Source organism: Anser brachyrhynchus (genome assembly GCF_964034855.1).
Source record: "Anser brachyrhynchus genome assembly, chromosome: 12".
NCBI lineage: Eukaryota > Metazoa > Chordata > Aves > Anseriformes > Anatidae > Anser > Anser brachyrhynchus.
The window spans coordinates 19,259,497-19,275,006 of record NC_137707.1 but is presented as its reverse complement, the minus strand read 5'-3'; the positions used below and the strand labels follow the sequence as shown (position 1 = coordinate 19,275,006).

Here is a 15,510-nt window from a genome sequence, read left to right as displayed (position 1 = left end):
ATTCCCTTCTGTAAAAAAGCATTCATCCAAGAATTGTCAGAGAAAGCTTTATGCCTTTTTAAAATACATGACTTCGAAAAAAAAAAGTCAGAAGACAGGTCAGAGTATAAGGAGTCTAGAATAGCAACTAGATAAGAATAAATGAGATTGGAAGTAAAAGTTAAGGACCTGCATATGGAAAAGATACTATTTCTTTTTGTTTGTTTTGTTTTCCCACTGAAATTATTCTGGACAAAGAAATAAATTACTAATATTGAGGAAGGAAAAGCTATTTAATTTGAAGGATGCTCTTCTTCAAGGTTTGCACCTTACCATAAATGAATCAAAATGTATGTTTGCTTCAAACATTGCCACAGACCACATTTATTTCTACTAAGTTGAAGATACTAGCTGAAGCAAAGTCGTCCTTATATGTGAGGGAATTAGGCTTTTCCCTGTATCTATTGAAGAATCAAAAGTTCTAAATTCTTGATCTTCACTTGCAGTTTACCTTATGTTCTTAGTAGTAATTGGAATCTCCAAATACTACTATTACAAGGACTTAAGAATAAAAGCTAGAATATTCTTTGTATTTTTCCTGGCTGTATGAATAATAATTACATAAAGTATAATTGGAGGAAAGCATAATTTTCTACAATAGTTGTACACTGGATTTGCTAAAGCTTACGTCTTGTATTGGGAAAGAAACAAAACAAGCAAAACACACACACATACACACACAAGAAAACAACACCAAAACTACCAACCAACCTCCAAAAAATTTCACTCACTTTAAAAAGCAATTATTTTTTAACATGAAGTGCTCTCCCACACAAACTCACTTAAAAGAATGTAGTACTGCCTACCTTACCTACCCACTTAAAAGCAACTACCATTGACCTTTCCATGACTTTCGCTCCTTTCCATCTCACGACTGCTAGTCATTGTATTTTTCAGTTGTTTCATCTGTCTTGCAAAACCTGTTGGGGGTTGCAGTCTCTGTGACTTTTTTCCTTCTGCTCTCCCAAGACAGTCATACTTGTCACCCTTCCCTTTTTGTGGGCCGTATATGCACACAATGACCACAAGCAGTTACTGTATAAAGCTTTTCAGATTATTACAGACAATAACTGACGAGAATTCAGCTCAGAATAAAAGGGCCACATTCCCCATCTACAGCAGAAAGAGTCCAGTGTATAGAAACAGTCTTTTCAGAAGCCATCAAGCTGAGCAGGTGTCTCCTGGACTTGCCAGTACTGCTCACGTAGTCAATACATTTGTTTTTGCATAACTGCAGACTATTATACCACTATGAGATATGTGCACACTATTTAATGGTTGCTCATGAACAGCACTAGTCTCCCATAATGATTTCTTCCAACCAGTCTCTTAGAAGGAATAATTTGAGAAGTAAAATTTTTATTAAAAATAAAGTGACTTTGCTATAGCATCCAGGAGACATAGGTTAGTTTTTCTCTCTTCAGTGATTTTATAACAATGAAGTGCATGCAAATGTACTGTCTTTTTCTGATTGAAGTACATTCACCAAGTCTTGATCGGAAGCAATATACAAATAAACAGCCTATTTAAATAATTTTACATTTTATAAAATGTTGCATTTTGCTAACATTTATGATTTTGTCAGCACAAAACTTTTGCTTAACTTATAAGAAGGGGGAAAAGTCAAGCTTTTTAACTACTCATGAGGTTATGTTGTTGCTAGAATTATTCAAGCTAAATGAAGCAGTAGTCGTTGCAATGCTAAACAAACAGACCTCTCTTTCCTATTACTAGCAGAAATAGCTTTCATTTTATTGCAGCTAGAATATTGCTCTCAATTTCTACAGTTTTCTGTACAAAACCTTATGCAAACCATCCAGGGAGATTTACATACTTATACATCTAAAAAAAATCAGCTTATCATCAGGACAAGTAAAATACCATGTATGTACATAGTAATGAGAATACAAGAACTGTACCTAGGGAATCTCCACAACTCAGGCAGAAGCTGGGCTTAGGGAAACCAAATGTGCTTGGAGGTGCAGGATACTGGCTCAGGCAAACTGATGAGACAGACTGCATGAGGGGCTGCCCATGTGGGTGGGTAGCAGGAGATTGGTAGGGTCTGAATGCCTGAGGAACTGGAAAATAACTTCTTGCAGATGGGCTTAGTGCTGCAAACTGCAGGAGAATAGAAAGGAGACTAGTCACAAAGCCACGGCCTCCTTACACCTGCGTGTCAGCAGAGGCAAGGCAGGGCCGCAGGTGGGTGAAAAGCCCAGCTGGTGCTGTTGTCCTATGCCCAGATGGGGACCACAGCACCAGCAGCCTGCAGGGAAGCAGCCTTTGGCAGCCCTGCTAAAACTTGTTCAGATTTATTCAGGAAGCTCAAATCCATTTTTCTGCTACATCAGTTTTCAGTTTTAGACTTTTCCATCACTAGCTGTCCCCAAAGTTCAAAAAACTTCATTTGCACATATATCCTATTCAATCAAAATGCAAACAGCCCCTTACGTACATAATTGGTTACTTCTGTGATCATCTACCTGGCTGACATCAGACAAATAAAAGATCAGCACTTTTATATATACAGATCCTCTAATGTATTTCTTTAAGGCTACTCTTTCCAAGTCATTTCAACTGTTTCAGTTGGGCAAGCAGAAACAGCTGCTGTGGACAAAGCAAGCTCCAGACCTCTTGCTTGCTTTGTCCAGCAACATAAGACCAAACAACAACCCAGGGAGAATAAAAAGAATAAAAAAACCCACCAGATCTACTACTGTGCTTATTTTAAAATAAATATAGCGGCAAGATATTCTTTACAAGAACGGGCAGACTAAAGGGAATTGGCGTGGCTCTCATGAGGCCCCGCCTGAGGTGGGCGGGAAAGCGTGAGTCGCAGCAGGGGCTCGCATGGGCCGCCCTCCATTTTGAGAAACGTGGCTTCAGCAAAGCCGAAGGAAATACCTGGAAGGGCTCGGTGCCTGTAGCCAGTGCTGAGCTGCGCTGACGCTTCTAGCAGCCCTCCTCTTCGGGATGGCACCTGAGCGGTCGCGGTGAGGGGAAAAAGCCACCGCCCGTGCCATGCCTGCCTCAGGTGAAGAGCCGCCCTCATGACTGCTGTCAGCGGAGGAGAAAGAGGGTGGGGCGGGGAGGCAGGCAGCCCTTGTGCCTCCTCCCTCCGCGTCCCTGGGGAGGTGATGCATCGTAGTGCTGCCCCTGTCCTGAGGAAGCGGTACGAAAAGCTCCCGTTTTCCTTACCCCCTTGTTTCAGCTGCTTACTGTTTCCCCCTTTTCGGGGGTTGTGGTGACTTTTTAGGGGCTGCTTCAGGAAAAGTTTGGGAGAAGAAGATGCTTTTCCTCAGTAACCAGGTGTAGGAACAGCACAGCAGTTTAGGGTGGCCTTATTTCAGTCTCCTTCTTTAGGAGCTCTTGGTTTAGAAGAGAAGGAGGAGTTGCTGGAAGTCTTCTGAGGAGGATGCCACCCACCACTCAGATGAGGAAGAAGGTCCTTGTGGAGAAAGAAGGTGGGTGCTAAGTGAAGAAGACAGACAGTTAAGAGACAGGGTGTTTCACAGGCTGGGGGGCTGCCTGCAGTCATGGCCCACTTATGAGTGCCTACAACAAACTTCCCTAAATCAAAAATATCTATGCGGTTCTTTACTGTCAGCTGCCATGTATATAAAATTAATTATTGTGACAGAATAATATGGAGGTCACAAAACTGTAAAGTAATGGAAAAGAGCAAATTGGAAACCATTACGTTAGCTTATTAAGGACTGTATTCAAACCACAGTAAGGGTGACTCTAGTGTGCTGTAATTTTGGATCAAGAATGGACTAGGTTGATCTCTTTAATAGTTTTTATGGTCTACGAAGTCTATAACTTAAACCATTTAAATTTATTTGAGCATGTTATTCAAAAGCAGAAAAGTTATGCTAATAAGATTATTGTTATATTAAAAATGGTGCTAATTTGAGGTTTCTAAGAATACAAATGTACAGCTCAAATTTTATGTTCTCATTAGTCACACAGTAGAGCATGACATAAAGTATGTACTTCGTCATTGTTAGAAACAAAATGGCTTGAATGAATAATAGATTACACATTTTTCCATTAGGGGAGGGGACACACTTGTCAGCAAAACAAAGTGGCTCATAAGAAAACATTAGTGACTAAAAATAAGAATGGAAAGTTGTTGCCCGTAGAAGTAGAAGGGGGAAAAAATGTGACACAACTGTATTGTTATTTGCTGGATATGCTTTGAAACTATTTTGAAGTGTTACTTTTAGAAAAGAGTTTCTGTTCTTAGACTGGGTTTTCTTTGGGGAAATATAGGACGGAAGAGAAGGTAGGTGTCCTTTATTCATGGATTATTTCATTAATATCTTGGTACGCTTTCCTCAATAAAACTTTTCTTCCTCATGATAAAATGTCATATGTACAAATGCAGTTTGGAATATTTATACTTAATAATTGGAAAAGCAATACTATAATTAATCTTCCTTCTAATTTAGCCATGGAGAGGTTTTTAATGGTTCTATAATGACACCTTGAGGAAAACATATAATTAAAATGTAAAACTGCTTTTGAACTTCAGAAAAAGAGTGGAAGTGTGCTTTTACTTTGTATTTAAGACTGATTTCCTATATAGACATTGTTAAAGTGTGGATAAATGTAACTTTTGGGTTTTTTTGAAAGCAAATGTCTGATAGAGTACTTTTTGAAAACATTTGATGCATCTGCTGGGCTTAATAATAGATAGGTAAAATTGTTGTAAAACTGCGTCATCTTCCAAAGACCTCCACTAGCTGTCAGTTTCCCTGGATGGAAAGTAGTTTTGATCAGGAAGCTTGTGCTTACGGAACTGCACTACTGTTTACCTTGTTACTCTTGATTGTAAGAATAAAACCTGGATCTCTGTTACCCGTGAGATGTTGTGTTTAAATAAAAAAAAAATATATTAAGATAAATAGATCCAGACAGATTAACAGATGAAGCATTTCCCCCCTTTATTTTCATACCAGCTCTCTCTTGAAATTGGTATTTCATGACTGTTGTCTTCCTTTGGCTGCCACTTTGGATTAATTATCTAGCAGTTGTTAAACAGACCTAAATCAGATCATCAGAATAATCTCAGCTTTCATGTATTTTAGCAAGCTAGTTTCTATTTCTGGACAGTCTTGTAAGGAATGGAATATCTTTGTTCAGGATATTTTAGGAAGGTTATTTTTATCATTTAATTCAGTTCTCTCATATTTATTTTTTGGATGTCTTGAACTTGACTTTTTCTCCAAACTATGTGAGTAGTACACTTAACCCTTGAATAAAACTTAAGGGTAGTTCTTTTAAACAGGTTCCACCTGTTAGTCATCATTTAGAATAAATAAACGTTGAAATTGATTATTTCACTTGTGAATATTGATAACTTTCTCCTTGACAGTTGGTATGGATAATATCCCCTTGACATCAATGGTTCAAATGAAATTTTTTGGCTGTCTCACTGATAAAAATATGAAAAATAGGCTTTAAAATCATCTTTCTTCATATGTTCTGTGATGCATATTAAAGTATATAACCATTCACTTGCAGATTACTGAATTATTGTTAATATGAAACATCTTTTTATACTAATACTGCAGTTAAACTGCACGTTAATCAGAACTTGCACTTGCAGATAGTGTATGTTCAAGTTTCTTGGATTGTTATTTTTGAGGTAAAGGTGCTAGGTAGCATCTAGAAACTTGTCTTAGAAGTGAGAATTTAAAGCTGTTATTTGTGCATAAGACTATTTTGGATGCTGTGAATGGGAAAATGGTTCACTGTAAAGCAAATCTTAGTGTCATATGAGCAACTACTATTGATAGCATTTCAAGTACAGTTCTGAGAATAAGGAATCTAGACTGAGATTGTTCTCAGTCTCTGAATCTTGTGATGCAATTTAAGTCTTCAGATGGTGGGTAATTTTTTAGGCTCTGAAAACCATAGTATCTAGGGAGAACGGAATGAATAGAAAGCTTCAACCTTAATTATAAATTTTCTTGCCTTTTGTGAATACAACTTTTGTACTTTAACGTGATCACTGCTCCTCTTCTATCTGTAACGATAGCTGTATAGATTAGACAAAGATGTAAGTACTGAGGAAAAGGACATTTAGCACAATTTATAATTGTCTTATTCAAGTTCTTTGAAGGCATTCTGTCAGAACAGCTAGAAAGCTGAACAAAAAACAAAGAATGCATCTGAGTTGAATTGATGTAGCATGTATGTTGATTGCAATCAAAAAAGGTTTGTGGCTTGCATATATTAAATGGAAAATGATTTAATGTAAATTGTTTTTGTCAGTAACAGTAGACTTGAATTCCATTGAGCTGCTTATTTGATGTGCAAAGACTGGCATTCTTGTTGCTTTTACTCTTTGGAGCACATTATCCTGAAAGGATAAAATTGCTTTTAGTATGTAGTGTGTTTGTTTGTTTTTGTGGAGGTAAACTTTTTAAAATCATTTTGTTGCAATTACTTTTTCACTTACAGTCTTTATTGTTGGAGAATTTGCACAGGGAGCAAAAGAAATAACATATTTAATGCCTGGCAGTAAAGCTGAAATCTGAATTGTCAAAGATGAAGCTTTTACTGTCAGAGTGACTGCCAAAAAAGGATTATTGAGAAGCTGGATGGTCTGACTATGTGTCCATTACAAGTCTCTACAAACACAGTGATGGCATCTGTAGTATAATTTGTGACTACTGTAGCTGTGCTGACAAAAACTGCCTGCCTATACACTTGTACAACCCAAAATAGGGTTGTGATGATGTGGCTAATCATAGTTCTTTAATCTGCGTTAAATGAATGATTGTCAGACAGATCAAGATGAGGTGATATGACATGAGCAAAGCCCAATAATTTGAATACCAGAAACTATATTATTAACTATCTAATGTTAATAGTTTTGAGATGTTCTTTTTTAAATATGCTGACGTGCATGTGCTTTAGGTAATACTGCAATTCTATTTGTAGTAATACTACTGTAATTCTAAAAAGGGAGAAAAATTGTAGATGGAACTAGATTGCCTTTATTTTAATTTGGTGTTGGTAGTGATGCAACTTTTGTGTAACTCTTGTGATGCTCTGATGCCGGATTAAGGTGACACTGTAGTTGCTATCCTGCCTTCTGCTTTCATTAGAATGAGTTTTGAAATAGTGTTTGTTTTTAAAAAAAAAAGTTTGAACACCTTATTAAAAGGAACTTACGAATCCTAGAAAATGCTACCTTTCTAACCCACAGTTAAGTTAAAATCTTGGCTATGTAAATTACAGATATTTATTCAAGTACTTTAGCTTCTTATACGTGACGTATAAGAGGCAGCTGCAGATTATATTTTCACTGGGATCTTGGGGCAGATTGATTTTTCCCATAGTATCTCTTTTAAACTCTGTTGAGGTAATCCGTGGTCATGAAAATATTCAGAACCTGAGACCTTGTCAGCACAGATAATGGTGATTAAAGTTTATGCAACGCTTTCCTTACTTTGCTAGGTATTTACTGCATACATTCAGTCTGGAATCTTGCAGATAGGTGTTCTTGAGTGCGCTAGAACACTAGGATGGTGCAAAGTGGCTTGTGTGCTGTATAGTCATGCACTAGTTCACAGCCCTAACTGGTCCATGTTAGGCAAATCCTTAGTAAATAACAAGAACATGAGTAATAAAATGTCTTGACATGCTGAGTTAGCATCATTATATTTTATGATTGGCATCAACTTCACTAAAATATACCTTACAGAAGAATGCAGTTTCCTTAAAAAATAGGCCTTTTCTTGTTTTTGTTTTCTATCCCATTAGATATTCTAACGTGGCTAGAGAAGCAGTTCAGAAAAAAAAAATGCTGCTGAATCACATTGGAGTCTCTGTTTTCAAACACAGACTGCATACAAAACAGGGTAATAGAAGAAAGCAAGCCCTACTTATAATGCATGCTCAATTAAAAATGTCAAAACATACCCAGTCTTTTAAGAGTTTTTATAAAATAATTTGCTTCTAATATGTATAGTTACTAACAAGCAGTACATAAGCCTTAAGTCTTTAAGAAATATTTTTCCAAGCATGATTACAGGAAAATTCTTAATATGAAGATGGTACTTAACAGAACTGTCAATTTCAATGATAAATGATCATTTAACACACAATTTGTTGTGCATTTAATACGCAGAAAAACAATTATAATTCTTAATTAAAAGACCAGCATGTAAAAAAGCATTTTCTATTGTAGTTACTAATTTCCTTTAAGGAAACTTATATATACATCTATATTCTCCAGAACTTGTGTAGAGCTGTATTGCAGATAAGTCTTTTTCAGGGGAAAAACCGTTTGCTTTTGAAAGTTGCTCTTTCAACAAGGTTAAATTAAGCTTGACTATTATTGTGGGTTGCATTGCATTAAGGAATTTTATTTTATCGTCGTTACGGTATAAAGCCAATAAAGGTCAATCCAGTGGTTGCACATGATGTAGGGGTTTCAGTCAATTTCTAAGTTGTCTTGTCATACCTCTCTTAATTTGTCTTATGCCAGGTGTGATTTATGGCCTGTTGGATATTCCAATTGTATTTTCTTGTATAATGTATACCTTTAATCTACAGCTTCTCAGAATTGCAACCTTGGTAGCCTTATAAAGAAGGTTAAAATGTCAATAGTCTCATGTTTATGAGAACTTGCTTGAAAGCTGCGTCTCAAACTTAAACAATACACCAGAAAACATTATTCCTTTCCAGACTATGCTGGCTGACTGTTCAGGTTATGTTAGAAACCTAAGGTAACCCATATTTTTTAAGGATGAATGGTATTACATCGGGATATTACCATTCTGTATATAACTCTCAAGTAGTGCACAGTGTTTTATCAAAATGGACCTCTGTCCATGGTCTGCCTCAGTTTTCTTTGGTGCATGTAAATGGGACAAATGAATTATTTACAATCTTTCTAGCTATAGATATTACTATTTGATTCTTAATTTAAAAACATATGTGCACAGAAGCACAAGTCAAATGCTATAAAGTTTCTGAGAGACAGGGATAAAATACATTGGATATGAAAGACTGCATATGTTCAGAGGCGCCTCTTGTCCATTAAACTGATGCCTCCAGGGACTGCTATAAATTGCTGATTTTTAGCTAATCATTTTATCTTATTCATATGTAACATGAAAGAGGAATTTCCTTCACAGGAATGTAAATTATGATTTTAATTTCTTCCTTCCTTACCTCCCTCAGTCATAACGTGAAAGTATTTTAGAAATTCAAACTCTACAGTTGCAAGATAATTTCAACGTGCTTCCAGAGAGAGAGGATTGCATACATTGATGACTTTGTTTTGTCTCCCCTCCCACTCCCTATAAAATGGAATTCATTTGAAGAAAAACAAAAATTGAGGAGGGAGAATGGGCGTGTGTTTTTGTTTAGCAAAAAATCTTGAACACAATTGTATTAATGCATGTCCGCCAGTTGCTCTCAGTTTTACAAGTTTACTATATAAAGAACTCCAGTGTATTAAAATTATTACTTCACATAATCATGTGAACAAAACTCCCTTGTGCTCAAGGCAAAATGCATGTATAAGTCCTATTAACATGGGCATGAAATCTTATATGGGTAGGGGAAGAATTCTAAGTACTGAGCAATCCAGAACTTCCCATTTTACCCAATTCCTTAATAACAGCCTCAGTAAGTTGACATCTATCATTCTAATGCTTGAAAAATAGAATTGGAGGATGACCTAAAATTTGAAATTTAATCTCAGCATCTGAACAAGGAAAACTGTATTTAAATTTTATCAATCCTGTTTTGCAAAATTATGTCTTTCTTTAACTTAAGCCAAAGGAAAAGGTTCAGAGATGAAAATAGCAGTTAATACTCTTCTGAGAGGAGCTGGACACTTAGAATTCATGCTTACACCTTTTGAAAGATTTTTTTCCATAGTCTTGAGTTCATTTTCTATTAATTTACTTTAATTCACTCATTAAAATACTTGTCTGAAATGATGTGTCTCTAATATGATGGCACTGCTTTTGCGTGTCCAGATATAGCAGAGGACTAGAGAATTAAAAAAAAAAAAAATTTCTTCTGAAATATTGAAGTGTTACAAACTGAACTACCAGACTGTGCCTTGCTGTCTTCTGCATTAACTATTTCACTGCAACATCTGTTTACAGTATGCTACCAAGACTAACTCCTGTATGTGAAGAGCCAGATCTCGTTTCTTTTGATATTGGCAGGTGAATCTGCCACTGACCTTACGTGACAATGTGGGGTTTTTTTTGTTTTTTTTTTTTTTAAATTCCAGTTTACAAGTAGATTGAAATAGTGAGCATATGAGAACCTGATGAGCATTCTGGAACAGTGAAAGCTAGCAGTAGACTAATCATATCTTTAGAAACAATACTCAAGTTTTTAAGAAAATAACATAGTCAAAGTAAGATGCAAGCCATTCCAGGCTGTGTCAACATACATTTAATCTGAGTTAGAGTGGAATCAAGTCACAGATTATTCTTTGAGTTTCCAGGTTGCTGATGCAATCTGGATTGATGTTTCCAATTGATACTACGTGCTACATCAAAAATCTTAAGGAAAGGGTCTTGATCTCAAGGATATGAGAGACTGGCACTAGTGAGTTGATAAGTTTTATATAGGGCAACTAGACTATATTTTGACACAACACAAAATTGAACATAAAATTGAAGAATTACTGGAAAGCAGTTTTCCAGAGTAAAATAAATTTGTCAGAACAATTGAGAAAAGTACACCTGTTAAACACTAATGTATGAACTCTGAGTGGCAGACCACCCTCAGTGCACAGCGCTCTGTACTTCTGAAACTGCTTTGTTGAAGTTCAATAAGCCTGGAGATTAACTGCTTTTAAGTTGGTATGTCACTGGTGATTCATCTTGAGTTTTAGCCCAAGTTAAACAGTATTTCATGTGTTATCAGTTTTTTACTCATCTGAGTTGTCTTTCAAAATGTCATTAATTTTTCTTTAATCACACTTTAAAGCAGCTGCACTGTAACATATTGTGAAGGAAACAAACTTATAGTGTGGCAGCCTTTTGTTTTCTTCTCTTCTTCCACCCACCATTTAAGTTACCTTACCCCAGGGAAATCTCTAAAACATGTACAGCTGGTTCTGCATCATATCCATCCAGCCATAGAGGCTTGCTGATAGAGACTTTGTCATTCAGCTCAGGAAGCATCCTCAGAGGAAGATGTTTGAGCTCAATAGAGCTCAGAACCTGGGTTTTTGGTAACTGACTGGGCTACATAATAACTTGCCTGTCCATTGCAAAGGTAGCAAACCTCACCATTAGCCTAGATAGGAGTGCAGGGAAGGAGGCAGCTGTTATTGTCAGTGTTGGTACCAGTTAAAGAAAAAAGGGTAGAAGAAATTTGTGGCTACAGTCAGCCTGCCAGGTAGGAGGTAGAGAAGGAGCACAGTAGTAGTAGCAGCTGAAACAGTATCAGTCTGATGTGCAGGACCTGGGAGCAACAGAGGCCTTTCACTGAAGATGGGACAAAGACACTTACCAAGGCTTTGCAGTAAAAGCTATGTCTAATGAGATTTCACCAAAGTGAGCATGTTATGTTTGCACGTGTTCATCATGCAATCTTGATGTACTAATCATTTTTCAGATGATTTCATACACAAGTTAGATCCTTCTGAGGGAGGACAATGATGGAAGCCATAGCAATGTCATTAATACAGAAAGCACATGGACATAATATAATTATTAAAGGATATTCCTTCAAGTCATGGTAGAAAGTCCTTGCAACACTCTACAACTAACATCCTTAGTTCATATATTTTTTAAAAAGGTAAATCTGCTTTTCGTATGTTTTTCCAGTCCAAAAATAACAATAATATTAATAATGATGCAATTAGAGAAAAGATGACAGAAAAGAAAGTACCTATCTCTTAAAATGATTGTATTCAAGTTGGATCATATTTGTGAGAAATTCCACATGGCTCTATGAAGCATCCACTGGGGACTGTTAGGCTGCAAGTATTAGGAAAGATCTTCGAACAGTACCGTTTTCTGGAGAAAATGAGCATGAAAGACAGGTTTAAAATATCTTCTTTTGTATCCATGTGAAGTTATATTGGATAAGGACAAGTTTTATGACAATATAAACAGCTCTGCTGTTTAAAAAAGAAGTTTTTATTTTTTAATTAATTTTTTTTTTTTTTAAATTAAAACATGCTGCTTTTCACAGGTAGGTTGTCTAGATATTGGTCTTAGTTTCTTGCTATGGTTCATAAATCTGGCACCAGTGGTATTTTTTTTTCCTCATTCTGAACAAGAACAATGCAACCCGGTAATCCACAGTAACATCCTATGCAGAACATCTATTATGAACTGTGCTCTGCTAACAGCACCTGGGAAAGCTAGGATCTCCATGCTTGGCATAGGTTATATACCAGGACTCTTGCAGACACTCAGGGAGTTTTGTGTATGAATGAATGAGTTGCTCGAATGGTTTCACTGGTATCTGCCATTTAATAGAGTTTTTAGATGTGTACCACAATGATTTATTAGGTAGAAATCAAAACTGTCTGAGGAAGTAAAGGGAAGATCATGAGAACAGTAGGAAGTGTAGTAGTAACAGATTTTGTGCTTGTAAAATAAGTAAGTTAAAAACACAGGGGAAAAAATATGGTCTGTAGATGTAGATTTCATACCAAAACTGGAAGGAAGAGCTATTAAAAAGTTTTAAGTGCAGTGACCCCAAATGAGTAAGAATTACCTAGTGCCTGTCATATCTTCTAAAAGATTGTTGTTGCTTTGTTGTGCTGCCTGAAGCAGTGTAAAGCATACAGATCTGATGTCCGTATTGACACGTTCCTTACCTGTCTGCTGCAAGGATATACAGCTGCTTCCCTCCCTCTTCAGATTCCTTTTACTGTCTACTGCTGTGAGTGCTGCTGATTGCAGAGGGAAGATTAAACTGCTAGAATCATACCACAACATATATAACTTGTCACTTCAGTGACAGTTTCAGGCCTCCTGTTACTGCAAGTTTAATTTATATGGATTTAATTTATAGGAATCTAGTCTAAAAAATGCATTTTTAGAAAGAAGACTGCAAAGGTCACTAGACAAAAACTTCCTTTTCAATGCATCATAGATTAACAAGTATGTAAACTTAGAAAGAAATAGAGCTATATTAAGAACAAGTTTTGTAACAGAAGCTTGTATACTTTTCCAGAGTTAAATGAACACGACAAAGACAACAGGCAAATTTTCTTCTATCAAATTCAATTCAGTTGTGCTACAATGAGGCCAGAGCTTTGGCTGGTGCTCTACTGAGCACAGTACATGGCCCTGATGCATGGAATTCAAAAATTGTGAAAACTTCATATGATAGCCTATGAAATATTTTAGTTCTATTTGATGAATACGGTCATAGAAACCTAGAAGTAAAGTCAGGCCTCACGTTTTGATTGTGTGGTAAATGAAAGGAGGTGAAAAATGACCTTCACAGGGTGTGCTTCTCTTCCCCTGAGGGAAAGAGAAGAATCAAATGGTATTTTCATCCCCTCATTGTCCCATTAGTGGAAGAACACTAATGCTGAGGGAAGACATGATGAGCCCTGCTTGCCTGGAAATGGCTGAAGACCTGCCTGTGAATGGGAATTCCTTGCTTTGCTTTGCTTGTGTGTGTGGCTTTTGATTCATCTAGTAAACTGTCTTTATTTCAACCCGTGAGTTCTTGTGCTTTGACCTTTCCAATTCTCTTCCCCCTTCCCACCTGGGGAGAGTAAGTAGCTATGTGGTACTTAGTTGCCTGCCAGGGTTAAACTACAACAGTAACCTGAAAAGTTAATGAGGTAAGTTTGCTCAACTCTGACTTGTAAACGTTAAAATGCAGAGTGTATGTCTGGTACTAATGTGTTTATGGGAACTATATGTATAAGCAATATCATAATTCTATTCTTTGGGGTTTTGGTGCGTAACAGCTCCATCTGTATGCTGCATTTTATTATACTTCAGTAGTACCGTATCAGTAGCAGTCAAATGGCGGAAATGGTGCTTATAAAACTGTTCAGTACCACTTACTACAAACAAAGTCCAATACTGTCAAATGGATGAGTAGTGATTATAGTGACTGTTGTGGTTACACAAGCAGGTGGTCTGTCCAAGTCAGAAAAGATCCCATGACAGAAACGTATTCTATATAGAGCAAGACCAGTTAGGCTACATAAGAGCCTTCTCACCATTTCAGTACAGCATCTGCCCAAACTTAAGGAGCCTTATTGCAGGATTTTTTGTGGTCCTAAAGAGAGAAGCCGTGAGCCAGTTTTTCTGTTAAGGATCATCTTCTGGGAATCATGTTTAGAAAGGGAGCACGTCCTCTCAAATAGTCATGTTTCAACTCTCATGGGTAGGTGATTGGGAAGTGCAGGCATTGCTGGCTGGGCATAAACAGATAAAGCACTGTTAAAGCTTGGAAAAGGTAATCAGGATCTTAACATGTCTCTGTCCGCTGCTGTAGCCACAAGACAAATCTTTCTCTTATTTCATCTTTATTACTACAAATGCTTGACATATGGTGAAGTTTACAGAAAAACAATCAAGTATTCTCAAGATACTAATTACTTTAGCAAGAGTCCAATTTAAATATATATTTTTTGAAATATTTCTTTGAAAATATATATTTCTTTGAAAAACTAGAGGTAAAAAAAAAGCCACTAGAAATTTGAAAGGCCCAACTGAATTCTCATCTGTTCAACTGCTGAATAATTGCTTAATGTTACTATGTATTGTCTATTGTTCTGAGGTTTCTTAAGAAATCTCTTTTAGCTTTTATCTTCAAAAATCGTCTAATTTTGCAGATTTCAAGGCTGGGATGACTTGCGAGGCTAATGTTTTTTGTTTGTTTTTATTTTATTTTTTTGTGATTTATCCCATTTCACCAAAGTACACTTTTTTTTTTTTCCTGCAGTTCACCATCAGGAAATGCCATCAGGAGTTACAATTTGAATATTTTCACTTTTATACACCTTAAAATTTTACTTTTAACTGAATTTTAAAACTTTTCTCACCAAGTCGTGCATTTCTCTGTATTGTCTATATTGCATTCTCTTGGCCAAGTATTTTTCCAGAACTGGGTAGAGTGTTCTAGAGGGATTCCTCATGGTGAAAGTGAAAGGTGAGAAATGTGGGCTGTAGGGCAGTAGTAAATATGTGCATCATTAACAGATATTTTCTCTTGTGCCTTTTAATTTGTTTCACCTTTTCATTAAGTGCACCTTACTTCTGGTGTAAGGAAAAAAAATAATGTCGGCAGTTCTGTTTTTTTGTTGTAGTTGGTGGTGTTTTTTGTTTGTTTGTTTGTTTTGTATTTTAAGTGAGATATTTGTATATTTCAGCATGGATCAGGTTGTTAGAACTGTGTTGATTCATTCCAGCTGGTAAACTTTTTATTCTTAAAAGTTCTGGACACTTTCTTATTAGAAAATGTGAATAAGAATTAACTGAACTGCCA

The 15,510-nt window shown here is 36.4% G+C and overlaps 1 protein-coding gene and 1 long non-coding RNA gene across 17 annotated transcripts in view; one reads left to right on the top strand and one right to left on the bottom strand.

The window, feature by feature from the left end:
* Nucleotides 1-3,087, bottom strand: part of LOC308176794 — a 33,530-nt gene extending 30,443 nt beyond the window's left edge. For 2 of the 3 annotated variants that reach the window (XR_013938624.1, XR_013938625.1), the window contains exon 1: nucleotides 1,959-2,082. This is a non-coding gene — a long non-coding RNA (uncharacterized lncRNA). Of the gene's footprint in view, nucleotides 1-1,958; nucleotides 2,083-2,946 lie in introns of those variants that run through there. The other variant, XR_013938623.1, reaches the window with a different exon arrangement.
* LOC308176787 (uncharacterized protein) overlaps nucleotides 3,086-15,510 on the top strand; it is a gene marked incomplete at its 3' end in the record, with an annotated part of 75,159 nt that continues 62,734 nt past the window's right edge. For all 14 annotated transcript variants that reach the window (XR_013938598.1, XR_013938599.1, XR_013938600.1 and 11 more), the window contains exons 1-2: nucleotides 3,086-3,214; nucleotides 3,406-3,506. Coding sequence is in view for 11 of the 14 variants with exons in the window: in XM_080552971.1 (XP_080409097.1) it covers nucleotides 3,093-3,214; nucleotides 3,406-3,506 (223 nt within the window). The remainder of the gene's footprint in view (nucleotides 3,215-3,405; nucleotides 3,507-15,510) is intronic.